Source organism: Fundulus heteroclitus, chromosome 7 (genome assembly GCF_011125445.2).
Source record: "Fundulus heteroclitus isolate FHET01 chromosome 7, MU-UCD_Fhet_4.1, whole genome shotgun sequence".
In the NCBI taxonomy this organism is placed as follows: Eukaryota; Metazoa; Chordata; class Actinopteri; order Cyprinodontiformes; family Fundulidae; genus Fundulus; species Fundulus heteroclitus.
The window spans coordinates 25,962,390-25,986,574 of record NC_046367.1 but is presented as its reverse complement, the minus strand read 5'-3'; the positions used below and the strand labels follow the sequence as shown (position 1 = coordinate 25,986,574).

At 42.9% G+C, this 24,185-nt stretch overlaps 1 protein-coding gene across 3 annotated transcripts in view; it reads left to right on the top strand.

Annotated features, from left to right (window-relative positions):
* Positions 1–24,185, top strand: part of sp3a (sp3a transcription factor) — a 27,276-nt gene extending 3,091 nt beyond the window's left edge. For all 3 annotated transcript variants that reach the window (XM_036139314.1, XM_036139313.1, XM_036139315.1), the window contains 4 exons: positions 3,975–5,217; positions 12,609–12,792; positions 12,880–13,076; positions 22,242–24,185. In XM_036139314.1, the coding sequence (XP_035995207.1) occupies positions 3,975–5,217; positions 12,609–12,792; positions 12,880–13,076; positions 22,242–22,531 (1,914 nt within the window). In that variant the 3' untranslated portion in view covers positions 22,532–24,185. The remainder of the gene's footprint in view (positions 1–3,974; positions 5,218–12,608; positions 12,793–12,879; positions 13,077–22,241) is intronic.

Here is a 24,185-nt window from a genome sequence, read left to right as displayed (position 1 = left end):
ACCAACTTGCCAAAGATTGCTGGGGTTGCATTATTAAATCAATAGGTTAGTAGGTTAATTTATTTCCAATTGAATGCATTTGTACTCCGCATACCAACCATGTATTTGGTCAGTTGGAAGATTTTTCCTGGCTTTGATACCCACACTGGATATAGATTTAGATTAATAGATCAAAACAAATAAAGTTTGGGGTTTAACAGTTTTTTTTTGTTGTTGTTTTTTTTTTTTTGGGGGGAGGGGGGGGTGTTATAATAAATATATGGAAAGAAGTAAAAAAGAAAAAATTGGTTAATTGTTACCACGATCGTCCTCAAAACATTTCCCAATTCCAGTGCAATTGCAAGTGGACTAATGTCTTGCTGTCCTTTTACAAAGCAGCTGCATTCGGGTACCAGTCCAACTGTGATAACTAGAATTGGTTGGTTACTATTGACAAGGTATACAATGGTTATAAAATAGTACAACTGCAAAACAGCTAAAACGTTATGACGCATTTCCTATAGTTTAAAGTCCTTTAGAGGTGATCCCAACAAAGGGCATCGTAGTGACTTAAGTTTTCTCCGAATGTACGAAGAGTGGAGTAAAACATTCTGCTTGTCCCCACTTGTTGTTGCACATCTGTTCTGCTTGGTGAAAAAAATCCTCCTCAGCTTTGCCCCTCGCTTACAATAAGGACAAATATGTCTATTTGGAAATAAAACCGCAGACAATCATATTACTGAATCTGCTGCATATCTACCAATAACCTTAGCTATCAGCTAAACGAATTAAGTCGATAAAATTAGCTTTATATATTCCCTGTGTTTCTCTGTAATGGTATATTTAACAAGGAAGTTTACCTAAAATTACTTCAAACTTTAGCAGGTATTTATTCTATATTTTGATTAGGTTTAAATATCAAATTCAAAATCACAATGAAGATAACTGGGAATATAACAAATCATTACCTATTTCTGTTGTTACAGCAGTGCTTGGTTCTGTTTTTTTTTTTACTTTTTAAACAAAAGTATTTTCATTACACCATAAGATATTTACATTTTTTGTGTAGCTACTGTAATACTTTGGTTACTTTACTTAAGGTTTTATAGTAAGAGTCTCACACCAGTCCAATGCCAAGAAAATCAACACAAATTTCCCTCCAATCATTCAACAAACGATTATCTGACCCTTTCTAATGACTGCTGAGCCTTAGCGTACTTATCTATTTAAGACCAGCGTGACTAGATGTGCCATATGTGATGCAAGTCGCTTTAAACCATATCCGTTTTGCACTTTGTTTGAACGTCACTTTCAGAAGTGAACTAGAAGAGCAGCAGCTCTACAAGTAGCTGGCGTTATAAGCTGATACCGATTGTAGATTTCAGTTTTCTGTTATATCTCTTTTTTTGTCACTGGACATTATTTACTTCAGTCCTTCAAACTCAAGTAAGGATTAAATATCTGGTAAAGTTTTCTGTAGGTCATGTACAGTATTTATAACTGTTAGAAAAAGATTTGTGCATTTTTAAGTGTGCTGATTAGTTTAGAGAAAACCATCTAAGTTGTTCCTCTTTTCTGATTAACTCACACTTTGTTCATACTCTTCAAGTTTAAGTAATGCTAAGAATCACAGATGACTTATAAGAAAGAAGTTGCACCCTCTAAAGTAGCTATGTGAGTTGTTATATTTTTCATACTTTGTCCACAAACTTAGTGGGGTTTGACTATTTACTCAGGGTGATTTTTCTTTTTTTTTAGCTCTTCAAAAAGATCTCTTAAAACCTGACACTTGTACAACATCTGAAAATATAGGAAAAGAAGGGCTCAATGCTTAAAGTCAAGATAAAGACAGCAGCTACATTAAACTTATGACATTCATTCATTAGAAGTAGGAAAAATGAATATAAACAATATGCTGTTCTAACATTTCTGCTGTTGCACAACTGCTTTTCTTATAAGTCTTTTTTTATCTAATATTTATTGTATAATTTGTTTGACCATGTAAAACATTATAGACTGCCAGTCAGTGTGAGTCATTGACATTAACAATAAATATTCAGATGTACACCACTGTTCACATTGGGTTGAATTTCCACTATTAGATTTTTATAGACACACCAACCAATGTTAGTGTCCTATTATAGAAGTATGTACATTTTGATTCATCCATGCAATTATTATTTATTATAATTGTTTCCATATGCTTGTGAATTTGATGATACAAATTCATTTTACTACTAAAGGATAAGTAAAGTATCATTCTTTACTACAGCAAATGGTTTAAAAAAACATGGATTTGGCACTCACATGCCCATGCAAATGGGTCTGGCTCCACCATAAACTGTAGTAGTACGTGTTATTATTAGCCACATTAACCTCCTATAGTGCTACAGCTAAACCAAGAAGCTATGGAGAGGCACTGGTTTGCAACACAGTAGTACCAAACGGTACGTGACTAGAACCGAGCATTGTGTAACTGGAATGACCCGTTGCATGACCAGAACTGGGTGCTGCATCATCAGAACGGGACGTCGCATCATTAGAACGTAACGCTGCGTGTTTTCATATCCTTTAAGCTAAATGCATTAATAATAAGCATTGGCTTATGTCACGTGGGAGGATTGCTATTTAAGTGTTGCGTGTACAGGCGCTTTACTGGCCCTTTTTTGAGATAATCGTACACATTAGTGTCATAGAGTTAGCTTGTAGCGTTTGTACAGCTAGCATGTGGCATGGTCATTTCCCTGTCTGTGTCTTATAGGGAAAGTACCTCCAAACAACACTTTTGTGTTTGCCCTGTCAGTTTAAGAGGGTTGTATTTGTTTATCTCTGAATATACTCCCCATTTTAGCAGAGTTTAAAATGGGCCAAAAATGAGGAGATATATACTTGGGGCATTTTGTTAATTAAGAACTGCTTTGTTGATGGAGTAAACCCTGACTGGTTTGACATGATGGAAAAGCAGTGTCTCAAATAATACATTTTTACAACACATGTATAAGAATAGATGTCTTAATGCATAGCAGTAGCAGATTGTAAACAAAATGCATGAGGTAGTATAGTAGAAATCAGCAGTTTAGGCTGCTGGTGGTGGTATAATGGTATGAGGTAGCTTCTCTCTGCACGCTTGCACATTGTTTTTCTAATGGCTACTTCCAGCTGGATAATTCATCACTTTGCAAAGCTCAAATAATCTCAGACTGGTTTCTTAAACATGATAGGTTCTCTGTAGTCTAATGCCTCCACAGTCACCAAGCATGGTGGAACAGTAGATTCTCATTGTGTCTGTGCAACCAACTAATCTGCAGCAGCTGCTTGACGCTATTATCCCAATATGTACCAAAATCTCTGAGGAACCTTTCGGATCCCTTGGTGAATTTCTGCCTATATAAGGCAGTTCCAACCAGTTCTAACAAAGTGTACTTAATAAAATGTCTAGTGAGTTTATATAGCCAATTAAACGGACCCTCAGTGTCCTAGATGCCCAGATCTGATATAGATTTTGGTGACTATGTCACAAAACCTCTCGGAGAGTGGTGGGGGGTATCCTGAAGATGAAAGAGTAGCAGTAAATAGTGAGTAAACTAGGTCAATCACAATTGGTAACATCATCCTTATATTTATTACTAATATTGCAATTGCATGTTTTCTTAATATCCTGTCATCCTAGTCTGAGCTGTGTATTTACAGTAAATGTTCCCACTGAGTTCTAAAAATGGCAACAGATTCATCTGACATTTCTGGAAATGTAACCCTGTAGATGTCTAGAACATTTTGAAACAGTATCCCTGTATGAAGTGGTGATTTCACCAGAGTTTGATTTGCTTTTTATTTAAATAGGAGTATAACTTTGTGGTTATAGAGCTGTCAAGTAAATGGTCAGCAAAGAGTTGTGGTTATTTCAGCGTGTACTCTTTGAATTTCTGCAGCTAAGTTTAATTGGTAAGAAAAATAAAATTTAAAAACTGTACTAATCATTCAATTTCTTTTCTTAGGCATCAGAACCATCTTCTCAGCTTACAGGGACTGAGAAATGGGAAGTGCTAACCCCCACAACAGCAGCAAAGGACGAGTCTGGAATAATACAGATCCCGAGTCAAGGAATATTGACATCAAATGGACAGTATGTTCTTCCTCTCCAAAGCTTACAGAGTCAGCCGATCTTTGTGACGTCTGGCACAGACGCCTCATCTGCCAATTCAGTGCCTAACATTCAGTACCAAGTGATTCCTCAGATTCAGACAGCAGACGGACAGCTGAGCTTCTCCACAACCGGTGTGGAAGGACCAACCCTGACTCAGGATGGCACAGGGCAGATTCAGATCTTGCCTGATGGTAGCCAGAGTCTCAATGTGGCATCATCTGCAAGCATCCTTAACAACCAAAACCTCATGTCACAGACTGGCAGCATCCAGCAGATCCAAGGGGTGTCCTTTGGTGGATCCACTTTTAACAACCAGGGCCAGGTTGTTGCCAACGTGCCTGTGGGCCTGCCTGGGAACATTACTTTTGTTCCTATTAACAGTGTTGACTTGGACTCCCTCGGCCTGTCGGGTGCTCAGACTATAGCAACGGGGGTCACGGCTGATGGCCAGCTGATTATGGCGAATCAGCCAGGAGATAACGCAGAGAGTTTGAACAAGACAGATGATCAGCTCTCACAGACACTACCAGGACATAACTCAAATGCAAATGCTGAGATATTTGTGCCAACGTCTTCCTCTCAGCTACATGTTTCTGCAAACGAAGCCAGTCTGCAGACACAAGACCATTCGTTACAATCTGTGGCTACAGTTCAAGCAGACTCAAGCGCTGCCCTACAAGAAAGCTTCCTCCAACAAAATCAGGAGCAGAGCGTCCAGGTTTCCTCAGCTCAGTCCATCATCCAGCTGCAGCAGATGCCCATTCAGACCACCAATGGCCAGGTGGTCCAGTCCATGACTGCAGGAGGACAGAACCTGCAAAATGTCCAGCTCATCAACCCAGGAACCTTCATTATCCAAGCCCAGACAGTCACCCCATCAGGTCAGATACAATGGCAGACCTTTCAGGTACAGGGCGTGCAGAACCTTCAGAACCTCCAGCTTCCCACCACACCACCCCAGCAGATTACCCTGGCACCCGTCCAGACCCTGTCTCTGGGCAACATCAGTGCAAGTCAGATCCCAAACCTGCAGACGGTGACGGTCAACTCAGTAGCCCAACAGGAAGGAGGTGGACAAACAGAAACCCCAGGAGGTACAGCAGATCTTTTTTTGTTATATATCAATAATACTCTACATCAGGGCTGAAACAGTTAACTGGATTAATCAGGGCCTGAAATTCAAAGCGGGGATTGCGACAGTGGCGCAGAGGTTAGGGAGTTCGTCCAGAAATTTGTGGGTTGCTGGCTCTGACCGTCAGTCGTTGTCGTTGTGACACTTCACCCAAATTCACCCGGTGGTCAGAGGGCCCGTTGGCGGCGATGTACGGCAGCCTGACTTAGTAGCTGTGGCTACTAACATAGCTCACCACCGTCACGGTGTAAATGTGTGTGTTAATGGGTGAATGACTGACTAATGTGAAGCACTTTGGGGTCGTCTGACTAGTTAAAGCACTATACAAGTACAAGCCATTTACCATTTATTGCGCATTATTTTTATATATATATATATATATATATATATATATATATATATATATATATATATATATATATATATATATATATATATATATATATATATATATATATATGAGCGCTTCTGCTACATACTGTGCACAACCTCTACTTCTCTCTAGCGATACGAGCGCGCCCTCTGCCCTCAGATTATCTCTTTTGTTAGCCAACCTACAAGGATTCAACGCTATTAACCATAAAGTAAACCAAACACAGAGCGCTGGTTAAAACGTAAATCCACTGTTACATCAGTGGAAGGGGAACCCATTCCCAAACAAACTCCATAAGAAAGAACTGCTTGCCCCGCCGGAGCCAGTGATGTCGGAAATGACCTGGATACTCCGACAGGTGTCATTACGAAGCAGCCAAAGACAAGTTTGGCTCAAAATATATCCATGACTTGAACACAATAATGGTGAAATGAACTGCTCTCTTTGTAAAACATACAGTGCTGTGCCTTTTACCAGCCGCTGTTATAAGACGTTCACTGTGCGCCGCCACTCAGACGGTGTTTCTCATATAGCAGCGGTGAAAAGAAAACAAGAGGCAGATTCAGCAAATAATGTGATGGCTGAAACTATTGAAAATACACAGTGGCAGTGTGAAGAGGAAACGAAGGGGCTTCTAAACCTGCCTGCTTTATTGCAGACATCGAATTGGCCAAAGCATCTGGTTAAATTCATGAAAGAGATGGAGTGTCCCATTTTTTTTATTTTTTTTATTTAACACAGAGGCAGCAAGCTATGGTACTTACCTTAATTAGAAAGGATTGTCTGAAATTAATAAATTAATTTCTTCCTTTGACTCTTGTGTTATTAACTGAAATAAGTGAATAGAGGAGAACAAACAAGGAACAGAGGAGACGAGAAAGAGAGCCACCTAAGATGACAACTAGGAAGGGAGAAAGTGACAAGAAACTAAAGCTGCGTATCAATCTAAGGTACAAGTAGGACAGTGTAAGACCTCTTTTCAAGCTCATTAACAAAAGTATAAATCCCCCACTGCAAAGCTTGTAAGGGGGGAATTCCCCCCTATTTTGAAAACTGAATTTCAGGCCCTGATTAATCGTGATTAATCTATTATTAAAGTATTCATCAGCTAATTTATTTGTCGAATAATTGTTAACTGGGTTATACAGACTCTAAAACATGTAATTTGTGGAAAGAACAATGCACTCAGAGTAATAATAAAGCCATGTGCATAGAACATATACATTTTGCGTTTAGGATGAAAAACCTTCTTTGTAAATATGCTCTATCCAAGTAAGGGGCATAGTTTTAGCTTCACCTAGTGCAAACTCTGTAAAAATAAAACCGAAAGGAGAATGCTACAAGTTTAACTCCTCCCGGCCAGTAGGTGGCAGACTTGTGCTCACCCGCTCTCTTTCCGACCCTCAATTGTAATTAGTGAAGATTGGAATAAGTGGTTGCCAGGTCCTTCGGTTAGCATTAGCAAACATTTAACTTACCATATTTTTCAGACTATAAGGCACACTTAAAATTCTTAAATCATCAGTATTGCGTTATAGTCCAGTGTGATTTATATATGATTAAAGTTGTGCTTACTGACGGATTTTACTCTGCGCATACAGGTGCGTGTCACACTATAAACTCCTCGGAGGCAAGAAGTCTTTACATCAAACTGATTTATTTGATACACTAAGCTGCTACAAGCAGGCGGTCACAAGGACGCACGGCATCACAGTTCCTCTCTGGTCTCACTGAAAGGTGTGCTGTGGGAGATTGCTGGAAATAAAACTGTGAAAGCCATAGGTGCTCAGCTAGCTAATCACACATTTTACCGTCTGTAAAAAGTCGCTATAGGGTTTGAAAAGTGCAATCGTGCTCGCTATGGAGGCATAAGAGCTGTTTTTTGTTGGGTTTTTTTTTTTTTTTTTTTATAACCCGTATCGGCAGAGCTACCGACATCACAGTCTCAGATTTACATCACATCACCCCAAAGCAATGTCAAATCGAAATTCAATGCAAGACCACCGTTTTACCCCTGGAGGGTGCCACACGGACGATTTTAGACACAAAAGTGGGATTTCAACAAATATGCACTCATTTTTTTTTTCAAAATAATGACCAGGATATGTAGACAGTACTATAAGACAACCATGCTAACAGTTTATTGGCAAAAAAAAGTTGATTTAGGGGTGAGTTAGCAATATAATTAACAGCAATGTAATCAAGCTGCTGTATTTGTGCTTAAGGTTATCATATAGTGAGAATGTTTTAGCCTATGCCTCCCTGAGTTTGTGCTCACACTCCTGAAGGGTTTTTATTTAGCAGGGGTTTTGAAGTGAACATTACAGTAGCCATTGCTATGTGCAAAAACCTTTTTTATTTTATTTAAAAAAATCTCATTCTTATAGTATCTATTGTTAAATTATAATCACTTACTACTACTACTACTATTATTATTATTATTATTATTATTATTATTATTATTATTATTATTATTATTATTATTATTATTATTAGATATTTGTATACTTTTGCAAGGATGTTTTCTATCTGACGCACTTTTACTCTGAGGGAATTTACTTAAATTTTTTTTTAAAGACAAGTGAAAATGTCACATTGCATGAATGAAAGCGCACATATAAAGATTGCAGTAAACAACGGCCATAGAGGTTTTCAGTCCCCAACACTGTGCACTGTCCCTGTCATGCTGTCATTGGTTATGCGGGCACTTAGAGTAGAACAGCAGTTGCTGATGGTTTTAATTACACCTGTGCCTGTCATGTGTGACAAAATGTCTGCTGTTAAGTATGTGAAACAATGACGGATTTAAATAAATAGTTGCCCATTTTAAATCTGGCAAAATAAAAATAAAAAAACGCCATCTTGGACAAACTGAACTACAGACTGCAGTTTGTTTAGAAAGCTTATGGTAAATATGGAATGCATCCAAACAAAATATTATTTTTTTTATCTGTTGTTCAGTTTACCGTAAGAACAGCTGATAAATCACATGTGAATATTTATTTTGTACATTTTCATCCATTCATTTAAGTAATGAAATTCTCAGATATTGCTTGAAAAGCGATTCAAACGGAAACTATAAGAAGCACAAACAAGATCCCAGTTTTTCACCTCTACTTGACCTTTCTTACCCTGACCACAGAGGTGCTTTTTTTTTGTTGTTGTTGTTTTTTTGTTTTGTTTTTTTAGCTTAAACACAAAACAATGCTTTGAGCTTTTTCTGATGGGCGGGATTCTCTCAAGACTATTGGTGCGTTCCTCTACATCGAGGACAAACTGTTATAATTACAATCCGGTGCGTTATCGGAATTTTATCCAAAATAGTTTTCTTCTTTCTACTCAGAAATATGTGCAAACGTATGATATTAAAGGATATCCCGATGAATATAAGCTTTTCTCAAATAAGTGTCCTCTGTTAAAATTAAGACCCATGAGTGTCTGTGTCCAGTCCAGTTTGGTTGACCTTCACAATTCTTTCCACAGATGCTAAATTCAATAATCCTAGGTTAGTTTTCTTGTCTCAACACCTCACCTTTAGTATCCCTGACCAGATAGTGGCTAAAACGTCTTACTATAAAATAAGACAACGCTAAGCTTCAAGAAGTCTACATGCCATTGTTGCTGTTGATTCATTTTATAGGGCTCAAAAGGCCACATGCAATGCATTGTGGGATTGGGGTCGCTATTTTCCAGGGCAACTTGGCTTTTATTTACATTGCTAATTCGCAAAGTGGTTAAAGTGGTTAAAAATGGACCATACTAAAGAGAAAATCGATTGACTGTACAGAGACAAGATAGACGCTATTCCGAAGGTTCTTTATCCGATAAGCTTAGGATTGATCCATATGAGCATGCTAAATGGACAGAGGATTTACATGGCCTGCCACCGCCCACTCGGAAGCTAAGCTTGCTTTCTATCTCGTCATTAGTTAGTTTTCATGGACTAGCAGCCTTGAGATGGTCCACGATCGTCAACTTTTTCATCTTAAAGAGAAAACTCATCATTTCAGGCGTACGTGAACGACAGCTTCACCTCACAGTACACCTCCTCACCTCCAGTGTATACCGGACAAATTTATTTAAAATAATTTTAAGTCTGGCATCCACTCTGCATTTATGTTGGAAATATTTAGGGGTTCATTGGTTAATCTATTTATGAAGCAGGGAATATTCACAAAGGATGTCCTTTACATTCACTTTGATTGCTATCCTTAGCTGGCTAGGTTAGCGCTAGCTGACTTTAGCATAGCCTGCTAAGAGCTCTGTCTGAAACAGCATAACAAGCTTTGACACACATGCCCATTTTTACATTTAAATTACTTCAGTTTTAATGAAATATCACAGATAACCTCGAAGGAGTGAGGATAGTTTATGATGTAATGCCTAAATAAATCTCTCATGCTGTTGAGGCTCTCCTTTACTCATGCTGTTTTTTGTAGCCTCAGCTGACAAGGCTAGTGCTAGCAGCCTGCTAAAAGCTCTGTGTAAAATAGCACAACAAGCTTTGATTCAAACTCATCAATCTGAAAATGCACTGAACTCATACATGTATCGAGATATGCCGTTGGAAGTGAGGTTTGGTCGTCTCACAGCTGCAATCCAGAGTTCATTCTGCATCTATTTGTTAGTTCAGAGATCCGAGCTCCTTGGCTTTGATTCCATGCTGGTAAACTTAAAAATCTCGATCCATCGTTGTTGTTCCTGAGGTGATCGTGTGAACAGGTGTGACAATTGATGACAATTAATGTTTTTAACTTTTTAAAATCAGAAATCAAAGACAGCATTGTGAATGAAGGCAATGTAAACAAGCAGAAACCGGTTTCCCCTGATGCAGTGCGGTTGTGACATCACACTTTCAAGCCCCACTGTGCAAGTTGCATTTGAGTCCCTGTTGGAGCAGTGGGAAATCATGGGGTCACTGGGTCTCCAAAACAAACATAACACACTATGTACTTATTCAGTTCTTTTTATTTTTTGAAGCTTTGGAAGAGGAAAAAAAGCCCTTTTCTCTCTCACCTACCACCATAAACGTAAACGCGTGGACCTTTCTAAACTATTGGTACTTTTCCTACAACTGTGTGCTTTGATTAGATGAGACTATTGAGAAAATTTAATGAAAGGCACCTTGTATTCCTTGTTCAGTATTGGTATTTTTCCAATGCAGGAACCTTTTGAGGGAAGCAAGTGAGTTGTCGGGGGGTAGTTTTTTTTCTCCCTGCTAGAGAAACCAGAACCTCATCAGGCAACAGCGGGTAGAAATCTACCCTTAAATGGCTCTGCTAGGGAGGTAGGACTTTTTGAGTGGACCCTGAACTAAAGGTGGAGTTTTGTGGTGGGAGGATACCAAACATTTCTCACAATTGCCCTCATATTTATTCAGTCATCTCCTCTGCAGGTCATGTTCTCTGTTAACTTCAGTTTTTTTCTTTCCAAACACAACAGTGTTTAAAATCATACCTCATGCTGAATCAGTTTTGTTTTTGTACAGAGTTTACATTCAAATGCAATGATAATATCAGTCAACCAGAGTGGAGATATTTAATTAAAGGAAGCACAGAGTTCCACTTTCAACGCACATGGGAAGAGGAAGAGTAAAGCCTTCATCAAAGCCTTTTTCAACCAGTAATATTAAAATATTTCTCAGGATCTATGTTTTAAGATGCAGATTAAAGCGATCACAGCTGTCCAGGGTTTACCAAAGTGAAGTTTTTTTTGTTGCACACCTGGTCGCTTAGGATCAGAGGAGGTAATCTACATAAACGGCTCGAGTTTGACATTGCTGTGGAAATGGACATAGTAAACAACCTATGTAGATTAAAGGTTTCAGGAAGTTAAGTTCAAGAGAAATGGGGTTCAAAAACCCAAAGCGGAAACTTGTACTCTGGTGGAGGATGTACAGCTTCTGTCAGAAAGGTCCTGGCAGGGTCCATTGTTGAAGTTCATGGCATTATGAGTTTTTAAAATGGCAGAAGATTTCCGATGAAACTATACAAACCTCTCCCAGTAAACTGGAAACGAGATACAATGGATTCTTTAAACTGAATAATGTCCCAGGACATATGGCCAAACCAGCACAGAAATGGCCAAAACGTTTTCCAGACCTAAATCGACAAGAAAACATAAGAGAATCTTCAGGAACCGTCAAAGATCACTCGTTTGGTACGCTCCGATTATGTGAAAATATAGGAGTGCTGATCCAATGGGACAGAGCTAATCAGCAAGGATGCAATTGTGCGTCTGGGAAGTTTGGTCTAAAACATTTTTGGACTTCAAATTAAAGGTTGTTTCACTATTAAAGAAAGAGGCATGGGGTTACATTTGTTAATACATATGTTTTGATTTGGTTCTGTGATAATTTCCAGCTCAGAGGTAAATTACTCGCTGTATCTCACAGAAATAATGAGTAGATGAACTTTGGGGTGAGCAATCTGGACTTGAAATTCGATCCCATCTGGTGATATTTATTGCAATAAAATACAAAAGTGACAATAGAAAATATGTAAAGATTCCTCACAGTCAATCTTGTGTTGCTGCATAAAGTCAGAGCCCCACAAACACAAACAGTGCTCTTAATAATGAAGCTCATTGTCAAATGAGCTACTTTAGTGCACAGGCTACATTACAACTGCGCAATGATGCATCAAAACAGAAAACAACAAAATTAATATTAATCGATGCCCTCATGAAACAAACTGAGAAAGTATGAAAAGTGACTATTTTAAACACGGTTAGTTTTATGGGTTTGCAAACATTGTCAGTTTATAGTTGTCACGCCAAATCACAGTTCCCCCCTCCTAAAACCTATAAATGATGTAGTTGCCATCAATACGTGAACGAGTTGCTGTTGTCTCCCTATAAACGGGTCTCGTAAACAGCTATTGGTGTTAGAACTGCCTGTTGATTGTCATTAGAAATGGACTTTCAGTCAACGAGCTGCTGCAGTGGTTTTCCACTAACATCCATTTACACATTATCGTCAGATATTCGGATAAAGGAAGAGCCAGACTCCGGAGACTGGATGAGCACAGACTCCACCCTAAATGCGGACGATCTGTCTCACCTCCCTGTCAGACTGGGAGAAGAAGAGGACCAGCTCGGTCAGGAGGGCAAGAGGCTGCGCAGAGTCGCGTGTACTTGTCCCAACTGCAAAGAGTCGGGCGGCAGGTGAGGAAGCCCGGCTTGTCTTTACAGCAGTTCTCAGGCCTGGAATGCGTAATGCAAACATAAGGTACCCATTTCTGTGTTTTGCAGAGGATCAAACACGGGGAAGAAGAAGCAGCACATCTGCCACATCGCGGGCTGTGGGAAGGTGTACGGGAAAACGTCGCACCTGCGAGCGCACCTGCGCTGGCACTCGGGGGAGCGGCCTTTCGTCTGCAGCTGGATGTTCTGTGGGAAGAGGTTCACACGCAGCGACGAGCTGCAGAGGCACAGGCGGACACACACAGGTGCGCATCTCTTTTCGGTTCCTCACACCACCATAAAATTTGTGAAATGTGTTAACTTGTGGCTAGTAAACTGAGTCATGTAAGAAAATTACAACCTTGTCCCTGTGTTGACTAGAATGCCAGACTAGGACTGGACACCGGTCAGAGCAAAAATGTGCAGTCTTTGCTTAATTGTTGTTGTTTTTTCCAGTTGTTTTTAAATTACAGTCACGCATATCTGGTTAAAGGCTAGACAGACCTTTGAAAGTCTTGTTGTTCTGATATATTATAGCGAAGTCTCTGCAAGGATGCCTCGTAGTTTCATCCCACTGTCTGCTGCACCTGTTGTCATAATCCATTAAACTACAACCACAGATTAAATTAGATTGTTTGAAAGTTTGCTCCATTTCATTTACAGAACATGCCTACAGCTCTGAAGATCTATTAACTGCTCACCTCCCCTAAATTCGGTACTTTGTCGATCCTCATTTTGCAGCAGTTCCAGCTGCAAGTTGCTTTAGATAAATTTCCTATGAGCTCGCCACATTTTCCGTCTGGGATGTTTGTCCATTCCTCAAAGCTAAACTGCTCCAGCTCCTTCATGTTGGATGGTTTTCACTGGTATAATCACAGCTTCTCAATTGAATTGAGGTCTGGACTTTGACTAGGTCATTCCAACACGTTTCCCCCCTTTTAAACCACTGAAGCTTTGCTGTAGCCGTATGTTTCAGGTTGTTGTCCTGCTGAAAGGTGAACCTCCGTCACAGGCAGACTGTGATATTCTGGTGTTTAGCTCCATCCATCCTTCCTTCCACTTTCTACCAGTTTTTCAGTCCCCACAGCATGATGCTGCCACTACCATGTTTTACTATGGGGATTGTGCTGATGGGGTGTGTTGGGTTTCCGCCAGACATGGTGTTTTCCTTGGTGGCCGAACAGTTAAATCTTTGTCTCATCTGATCAGAACATCTTCCTGCGGACATTTGGGGATTCACCCATATGCCTTTTAGAAAACTCCAAATCTGCCCTCTTATTTTAACACCAAGTAATGGCTTTTCTTCTGGCCCCTCTTCCATAAAGCCCAGCTCTACGGAGAGTACGGCTTGTTGTGGTCCTGGGGACAGATACTCCAGTCTCTCTAACTCCTTCTGTGCTGCCTCTCTGATTAATGCCCTTCTTGCCCTGGTTTGTGAGTTGAGGTGGGCACACCTCTCTTGGAAGGTTTGTTGTGTTACCATCTGCTTTTTATATGATGATGGATGATGCTCTGGGGGAACATGAGATTTCAGTATTATTTTATAACCTCACCCTGACTTGGTTGGAGAGCTCCTTGGTCTTCATGGTGTGATGCGTCCTGCTTAAGGGTGCTGCAGCCTCTGGATGCTTTCAGAAAGGTCTGTTTATACTAGTGTTGCGCCGATGCCCTTTGTTGGCTATTTTTTGGATACCGATAGCTGGCTGTGCAGTATTGGCCGATACCGATACCATCTGTTTGAAATTGATGTGTGTGTGTGTGTGTGTGTATATACAGGGTTCCCGCGCATCCTTAAAAAGTCTTAAAAGGCATTGAATTCTGTAATATAAAACTTGTCAGGATGCAGCTTATTGGCTGCATGCTGAGCCTCTCTCCCTCTCTCTTGTTCCTGCGCAGCCTGATCAGTTTCACCTGGCAGGCTGCAATTAACCCACAACTGCTTCCACCTGTTCCCACTGCTTTATCAGACTCACCTCTTTCGGTTCCCGTTGCCGGTCCATAGCGTTCACTCCCGCTCAGTCCCTGCCAGTTTTTCTTGTCAGCTCCGTTTGTACCCGTCAGCCTGAAGACTCCTTTCACCTGGTCTTGTTACAGTCAGCCCAAAGACTTTCCGACAGTTTGTTTTCTCCAGTATTCAGCTCAGAAGTTCAGACCTCCACCGCTCGGCTCAGACGTTCAGACCTCCACCGCTCGGCTCAGACGCTCAGACCTCCACCGCTCGACTCAGACGTTCAGACCTCTACCGCTCGGCTCGGACGTTCAGCCCTCCACTGCACGGCTCGGACGTCCTGTGCTCCACTACTCGGCTCTGAGGTTCTGCTCGCCTCTGCTCAGCTCTGATGCTCTGCTCGACACTGCTTGGCTCTGACGTTCTGCTCGCCTCTGCTCGGCTCTGATGCTCTGCTCGCCTCAGCTCGGCTCTGACGTTCTGCTCGCCTCTGCTCGGCTCTGATGCTCTGCTCGCCTCTGCTCGGCTCTGACGTTCTGCTCGCCACTGCTCGGCTCTGATGTTCTGCTCGGCTCTGATGCTCTGCTCGCCTCTGCTCGGCTCTGACGTTCTGCTCGCCACTGCTCGGCTCTGATGCTCTGCTCGGCTCTGATGCTCTGCGCTCCACGGCTCTGCTCAGATGTCCTGCTCTCCAGTGCTCGGCTCCAGAGTTCCTCCCGGTCAGTCTCTCCACACTCCTCCTGCCAGCCAGCTTCTACACCCTTCACCTCCGTCCGTTGAAAGACTCTGGTCTAATCATCCATCTTCCACACTATTCAATAAAAACTCACTCATAAGAACTGACTCTGTGTGTGCGTGCTGTGTCCGGGTTCATCCCAGAAAAATATATCATAACATTATGGACCGGCCCAGGGATGAACCCGAGCACGCACAGAGCCTGGTGTAGAAGCTGGTAGGATCTGCCTCGCCTCCGGTTCGTCTCGCCTGGGTCGCAAAGTTGCGACGCCACGCTTCTGGATTCATCTTGCCTGGGTCGCTGTGTTGCGACGCCACGTTTCTGTCTCGTCTCGCCTGGGTCGCAGAGTTGCGACGCCCCGCCTCTGACTCTGTTTTCCTGGTCCGCCTTCCCCGCTGCTCAGCACTAAGGACGGCGCTCCTCGTCGTCGCTGCCCAGCGCTAACTTTTGCTGCTGCCCAGCATATTCAGACTTTGCTGCCCAGCGCCTTCTGGTTTTTGTTTGGAGTTATTTTTTGGTGTTGTGTTCTAGATCTGCTTTAGTTTCTAGTCTTTTTGTATATTTTTTATTGTTTTAGAAGATTTATTTCCGCCTTCTGTTCTTTGTTTTGGCTCAACCTTAGTTTTTGCTTTACTTAGGATTTTTTGAGATTTATGTTGCTTTTGAGTATTTATTTTGTTGGTTTTGTCCGGGTTTTTGTGTCCCAGGTTTACTCTAGTCGTTCGGGGTTTTTTTTAGTAGTCTAGTTTTTGGTTTTCTTAGTCAGCTAGTTCGGGTTTTGTTCTCCGTCTTCTTGTTTTAGCTATAGCCCTGATTTAGTGTTCTAGGTTCGCCTTAGTCTTCTGAGTTTTGTTTTTGAGTTCCAGTTTTTATTTTAGACTTCTCGCTTGCTTCTGTACAGATTTCTAGCTCTAGTTATCTAGTTTTTCATTAGTTAGTCGTACTCGCCCTCACCTCCCTGTTCTGTTTCGTTTCATAGTTTTGCCTTAGCTTTTGGTTCCTTTCCTAGTTTACCAGTCTTGTTTTGGATTTTTCAGTTTGAGATCCTGTAGTTTCGTCAGTCCTGTAGTTTCGTTAGCTCTGTAGTCCCTGTCTAGCCCCTGTAGTTTCAGTCTAGCCCCTGTAAATCCAGTCTAGCCTCTGTAGTTTCTGTCCTAGCCCTGTAGTTCTAGTCTTGTTCTGTACTTGTTTTTTTTTTCTTTATTTTAGTTTTGTTTTGTCTTTATTTTTCCCCCTTTAGTATTTAGGTGTCAGGGTTCCTGCGCCATCTGGGTTCCTGCGTTGGATGGAGTCCAGCGCTCTTAAAGGTCCCTGCGTTCTCTAGGTCCCTGCGCTTTCTAGGTCCCTACACCCTTCTCCTGTTTTCGTTGTATGTTTTGCCCTGTTTAGGTTAGTTTAGTTCCCTTCCGTAGTTGTTTTGTTCTGTCTTGCCCTAGTGTATCTGTGTTGTTCCCCTGTTTAGGCGCGTGCAGGTCGCTGCCAGAGCCCTCCGGCGCACCCATGTCGCCGGCTGAGCCTCTGGTGGGCCAGACTGTCGCTGCCCTGCGCATGCAGGTTGCCGCCAGAGCCCTCCGGCGCTCCTATGTCGCCGGCTGAGCCCTCTGGTGCGCCAGCCTGTCGCTACCCAGTGCACGCAGGTCGCCGCCAGAGCCCTCCGGTGCTTAAGTCGCTGTCTGTGCCCTCTGGCGCGCCTGGCCTGTTACTGCCTAGCTCACCCTCTTGTTGTTGTTCCCTTGTTTAGGCGCTGCCAGAGCCCTCCGGCGCCCCTATGTCGCCGGCTGAGCCCTCTGGTGCGCCAACCTGTCGCTGCCCAGCGCACGCAGGTCGCCGCCAGAGCCCTCCGGTGCTTAAGTCGCTGTCTGTGCCCTCTGGCGCGCTTGGCCTGTTGCTGCCTAGCTCACCCTCTAGTTCCCTGGTGTTTAGGTCTTGTTTTCCTGGCGTTTAGATTTAGTGTTCCCCGGCGTGTTAGGACGCCTTCTGATTCTCGGTTCCCCGGCGTGTTAGGATGCCCTCTAATTCGTGGTTCCCCGGCGTGTTAGGACGCCCTCTTTTCTCGGTTCCTCGGCGTGTTAGTACGCCCTCCGTTCTTGTTCCCTGGTGTTTTAGATATTCCTGTTTCCCTTGTGCCCCGGCGTTCCCTTTGCGCCCCGGCATTCTTCTTCCTTGCGTCCCGGTGTTTTCTTTCCTCGTGTCCCGGTGTTTTCTTTCCTCGCGCCCCGGCGTTCTCCCCACGCCCCGGCGTTCTCTTCCCCAAGCCCCGGTGTTTCCCTCACGCCCCGGCGGGTTTTCCCCTGGCGTTTCTGTACACCAGTCGTGTTCCAGCAGGAGTTGTTGAGCCTTAGTGTTGTCGTACGCCTGTTCTTCCCTCTGGCGTTGTCGTACGCTTGTTCTTCCCTCTGGCGTTGTCGTACGCTTGTTCTTCCCTCTGGCGTTGTCGTACGCTTATTCTTCCCTCTGGCGTTGTCGTACGCCTGTTCTTCCCTCTGGCGTTGTCGTACGCCTGTTCTTCCCTCTGGCGTTGTCGTACGCTTGTTCTTCCCTCTGGCGTTGTCGTACGCTTATCCTTCCCTTTGGCGTTAAGTACGCCCGTTCCTTCCCCTTGGCGTTAAGTACGCCCGTTCCTTCCCTTTGGCGTTAAGTACGCCCGTTCCTTCCCTTTGGCGTTAAGTACGCCCGTTCCTTCCCTTAGGCGTTAAGTACGCCCATTCCTTCCCTTAGGCGTTAAGTACGCCCGTTCCTTCCCCTTGGCGTTAAGTACGCCCGTTCCTTCCCTTTGGCGTTAAGTACGCCCGTTCCTTCCCTTTGGCGTTAAGTACGCCCGTTCCTTCCCTTTGGCGTTAAGTACGCCCGTTCCTTCCCTTTGGCGTTAAGTACGCCCGTTCCTTCCCTTTGGCGTTAAGTACGCCCGTTCTTTCCCCTTGGCGTTTTGTACGCCCGTTCTTTTCCTTTGGCGTTAAGTACGTCCGTTCTTCCCTCTTGGCGTTTTCGTACGCCTATATTTTCCCCGTGACGCTGTCATGCGTCCGTTTCGCCTCGGCGTTTCCCTCACGCCCCGGCGATCTCGCCCCTTGGGCCCCTGCGCTCCTCTCACGCTTCGGCGTTGTTTCTCCTTGGCGTTTCCACACGCCCGTTCCTTGCCCTTGGCGTTTCCACACGCCCGTTCCTTGCCCTTGGCGTTTCCATACGCCCGTTCCTTCCCCTTGGCGTTTCCATACGCCCGTTCCTTCCCTTTTGGCGTTTCCATACGCCCGATCCTTCCCTTTTTGGCGTTTCCATACGCCCGATCCTTCCCTTTTGGCGTTGTGTTGCGCCCGCTCCTTCCCTTTGGCGCTGTGTTGCGCCCGTTCCTTCCCTTTGGCGCTGTGTTGCGCTCGCTCTTTCCCCAGCGCTGTCAAGTACTCGCTTTTTCCCCGGCGCAGTCAAGCGTTCGTGTCTTTCCCTGATGTGCCGCCCCCTGATTGTGCTTTGGCACATCAGTGTTCTCTAGCTCCTTGGTTCCCCCCGTGTTCTTTGGCTCCTTGATTCCCCGCTGTTCTCTAGTTCCTTGGTTCCCCGCTGTTCTCTAGCTCCTTGGTTCCCCGTGTTCTCTGGCCCCTTTGGTTCCCCGTATTCTCTGGCCCCTTTTGTGTTTGCAGGCTCTTTGGTCCCTCAGTGTTCGGTTTCGACTCTTGCCCGCCTTCCTGGGCCCCCTCCACCCGCCCGGCGTGGGGATTCTGGGCCGTCCGGTGTCCGGCCTTGGGGGGGGGGGTACTGTCAGGATGCAGCTTATTGGCTGCATGCTGAGCCTCTCTCCCTCTCTCTTGTTCCTGCGCAGCCTGATCAGTTTCACCTGGCAGGCTGCAATTAACCCACAACTGCTTCCACCTGTTCCCACTGCTTTATCAGACTCACCTCTTTCGGTTCCCGTTGCCGGTCCATAGCGTTCACTCCCGCTCAGTCCCTGCCAGTTTTTCTTGTCAGCTCCGTTTGTACCCGTCAGCCTGAAGACTCCTTTCACCTGGTCTTGTTACAGTCAGCCCAAAGACTTTCCGACAGTTTGTTTTCTCCAGTATTCAGCTCAGAAGTTCAGACCTCCACCGCTCGGCTCAGACGTTCAGACCTCCACCGCTCGGCTCAGACGCTCAGACCTCCACCGCTCGACTCAGACGTTCAGACCTCTACCGCTCGGCTCGGACGTTCAGCCCTCCACTGCACGGCTCGGACGTCCTGTGCTCCACTACTCGGCTCTGAGGTTCTGCTCGCCTCTGCTCAGCTCTGATGCTCTGCTCGACACTGCTTGGCTCTGACGTTCTGCTCGCCTCTGCTCGGCTCTGATGCTCTGCTCGCCTCAGCTCGGCTCTGACGTTCTGCTCGCCTCTGCTCGGCTCTGATGCTCTGCTCGCCTCTGCTCGGCTCTGACGTTCTGCTCGCCACTGCTCGGCTCTGATGTTCTGCTCGGCTCTGATGCTCTGCTCGCCTCTGCTCGGCTCTGACGTTCTGCTCGCCACTGCTCGGCTCTGATGCTCTGCTCGGCTCTGATGCTCTGCGCTCCACGGCTCTGCTCAGATGTCCTGCTCTCCAGTGCTCGGCTCCAGAGTTCCTCCCGGTCAGTCTCTCCACACTCCTCCTGCCAGCCAGCTTCTACACCCTTCACCTCCGTCCGTTGAAAGACTCTGGTCTAATCATCCATCTTCCACACTATTCAATAAAAACTCACTCATAAGAACTGACTCTGTGTGTGCGTGCTGTGTCCGGGTTCATCCCAGAAAAATATATCATAACAAAACTAAGGCCTTAATTGGCATTAAAATGTCTTAAATCAGTCTTTCTTAGGTCTTAATTGTTACCAGGCCATAAATAGGATTTAGTTTTTGTAATCCTTACCAAACAGTAAAATAATTGACACAATTATATATATTTTTAATTTACCGAATGGCTCAATGTAACCATTATTGGTTCCGTCCCGATAGCGGAACCAATAAAAACTGTTGCGGCCGGACCATAGCAAGAGTTGGCACTGGTTATGTTGTGGTTTTTAATACTGATTTATAGTTTATTTTAGTAGGTAACAAAGCAAAGTTTGTGCATTGAGTTCAGTAGTTGTTAAAAATATATCTGTAATTTGTGTGTTTTTTAGCTTTATTCCTATATGGAATGTTTTTCAAAATTTTAAACATGTCTACTGGGCCACAAAGTAATGGTTTATGTTAAAATAAACATTTGGGTGAAGTTGTCGCAACGAGGTTTATCTTGTTTATCGTGAAGTTGGTCTTAACTTTTTATTTCAAGTGGCATTAAAAAGTCTTAAAATGTCTTGAATTTAACTTCCCTTATGCTGTAGGAACCCTGATATATGAAGAACTGCATACTACTTAGGGTAGTAGAACTTTTTATTGCCTACCTGGAATGAGTGACAATAGTTGAATAAACGTTTGGCTCTCAAAGGCCAAAATAGTGCAACATTTGTTAAATTATAACATGTATAATAGTAGTGCAACAGTACAATTACATTATTAATTAAATAATCTCTTTTAAACCCTCAGTTTTGGCTGTCAAATGCCGAAATAGTGCAACTTTCATGAACTTATATAACATGTATAATACTAGTCGGGAGAGAGAAGGCTGCGTTCCAGTGACATATAAACATCAGAATGGTATCAGTGCCCTATTTGTTGGTACTCACCGATACCGATACCACCATTTTAGTGCTGGATCGGGGCCCAGTCCAATACTGGTATCGGTGCAAGCACTAGTTTATACTGACTTCATTTCACTAGTAATGTGACTTTTGAAGGTAATTAATTTATTGCAGAGATCCAAAAGACTCTGGCACAACTTCACCTACGCCCAAGGTGCTTGTAGAGGGTCAAAGAGCTGCTGAAGTGAAGACTCCAGCAACGCTGGTGCAAAACTTAGTTTGCTGACCAACACATTTCGGCTTGTGGCCTTCACCAGGGTCGCCATAAAGAGACAAAACGTTTGGGGAGGTTGTCTAGAGACACACAGCTAGACTGAAGGAGCTGCGTGAATCTCTAGTGGGCGTTGATTGTGGTTTATATGTGACGGCCGTCTGCTGTATTCTGTGTTGTGTACATCTGCAACAAGGAAAGGGTTGAAAGATGGAAGCCTTTACTTTAAAACAAAAAAAAAATCTATAGCTGACTAAAATCTCCCAAAATCTAGCAAAAAAGGTCTGATAAAAGTAAGATTGGACCTTTATCTGCCTCTTTAAGGAGTAAGTTTGATTCGAAAGCTCTAGCATATCACAAAAGGAGCACCATACCCAAAGTGAATAAGGTGGTGGCAGCATTATGCCATTTTGCCAACTGTCTAACTCCATCTCAGTTTGGAGTCCAAGCACAGAACAAAACCAACTAAATAACAACAGTATGGTCTGACCGGACCAGAGTCCAGAATTAAATCTGTCAGAAAATCCGTGGCGTCGCCTGAAAAGAGCTGCTGCCGAGGCGTGTCATCACGATCTGACAGGTTTGGAGAACTTTTGCTAGATATTGGGCTGATGTCACCAAGCCCAGATTAATCTGAGTGTCTAAACATGTTATTATTTTAAGGATGTCGCAGCTTTAAAAAAATGTCCTCCATCCAGCAATCTTTAATCCTTTTATAGCTGTATTGCTATATGGATATATCTTGTGTAATGATTTATTTTATTTTTTATCAGCCTTACCTTATTGCGACACACTGCAGGAGTGTGTTGGCGTATCGTGCACCAAGCTTTTATCAAACTATGTTTTATTTTTCCGGCAGGAGAGAAGAAGTTCGTCTGCCCCGAATGTTCCAAGCGCTTCATGCGGAGCGACCACCTGGCGAAACACATTAAAACCCACCTGAACAAAAAGGGCGTGAACTCTAGCGGCGCCGTGGCGTCGTCCGTGGAGTCGGCAGGCTCCTCGGACAGCATCATCACGGCGGGCGGCACCACCCTCATCCTCACCAACATCCAGCAGGGCTCCAACAACGCCCAGGACATACTGGCCAACGCCGAGATCCCCCTCCAGCTCGTCACCACGGTCGCCGCCAGCGAAGTCATGAAGTGATTCGCTCCCTCGAACTTTCTGCGTTTTTCATACTGTATACCCCAACTTGCATTTTTATTCAAGTTTTGAAGGAAAGTTATAGATTATATATAAATATATATAAATATATATTTTACCACAGAAAATAGTCCATGTCCATCTTTAGTGTCCAAAAAGGAAAAACAAGCAAATGGAGACTAAAAGGTGGAAAAAAGACATTGCAGTAAACACACAAAGAAATGCCTTATTTTGTACAATATTGTGTAGTTTAAATGCCACTTTGTTTAAATTTACCTATTTCTCAATTATGTATTTCTGGGAAAAACTGTTGCTAAGTCAAGCAAATATATTCTCACCTTTCGTTGCTATTGCATCTAAATGATCTTTGTTTGTCTTTTTTTTTTTTAAAAGAGCGATTTAGACCCAACCACAGCAAGTTTTATGCAGCTGAAATGAATTTTTAAAATCCATGCAACAGTTAATTTTTTTTATTATTATTATTGTTGTAATGCATCATTTCCTGGCAGTCAGTCTACTTCCAAAGTTGTTTTTCATCCAGATACATTTTTTTTTATTCCTATACCTATATAAAATTGTTCACACCTGCAACATTAAGCAGGTGAAAATGGAATGAATATATATATATATATATATATATATATATATATATATATATATATATATATATATAAATAATTAATTAATTACACTTCTTCTGGAACATCGAAAAAGTACATTTGTGATATCTAAAATTACAACAGTTCCATACCGTGTAATTCAAATGTTTTTGTACCCTTTTTGGAGGAGGAAAAAAATCTGCAGAGAAAGAATATGTGTTGTAATATAAAAAAGAAATAAAAGCCATTTTCTTTGGAGAATATTTGCCAAATTTGACTCCAAACTCAGGGTGAATCCTGCCTGCGTGCTGTAAGTAGAGTAAATCACCCGTCTAGTTTCTCAGGCCATGTTTCTGTTTGGGATTTTTGTTTTTCTTCTCTGTCATTTTTACAAGTGAAAAGCTTACAAACCTGTCACCATGCCATGTTAATACATGAATACATGTACTGAATATTTTTATAACAAACTTTGTGTTAGGAAAACAGCTTTGCAAAAAGTTTTTTTTTTTTTACTTTTGTCCATTGATCTTATTATGATATCAAAAACTGATTGTTGAAAGTGGTACTTGTAAAGCAGCACTGTTCTCATCACTTTAATCTTGTTTTATCCTCTGATTTCAATGTTTAGTTGGAAACTTTGTTAAAGCCGCCATCAGCGCATGTACAGCTTCTCTAGCCCTGTGTCATTTCAAGTGTTTTACATTCCCCATTTTTCCTCATGTCTTTATCTCATTTCAGACACCCCCCTCCCTCAATCCCCCAAACTGTAAAATTAAATGCACATAACACACTGAGTAGTGACTTTAATGATGATGTGGGAAAGTTGGGTCTGTTTTTTTTGTTTTTTCACATTTTTGTGATCAGTTTTTTTTGTTTGTTTGTTTTTTTTTGGCCAATCTGGCTTCTTTGGGAGCTTTCTCCAACACGCTAAATAAAACATGCAGCATATTAATGTTATTTACTAAATACTGAAAGGTTTATGTTTATTCCACTCTTCTGTAGTAAGAAACAACAGAAATCTGTTAGCATATAACATCAATACAAATATTTTCTGTTAA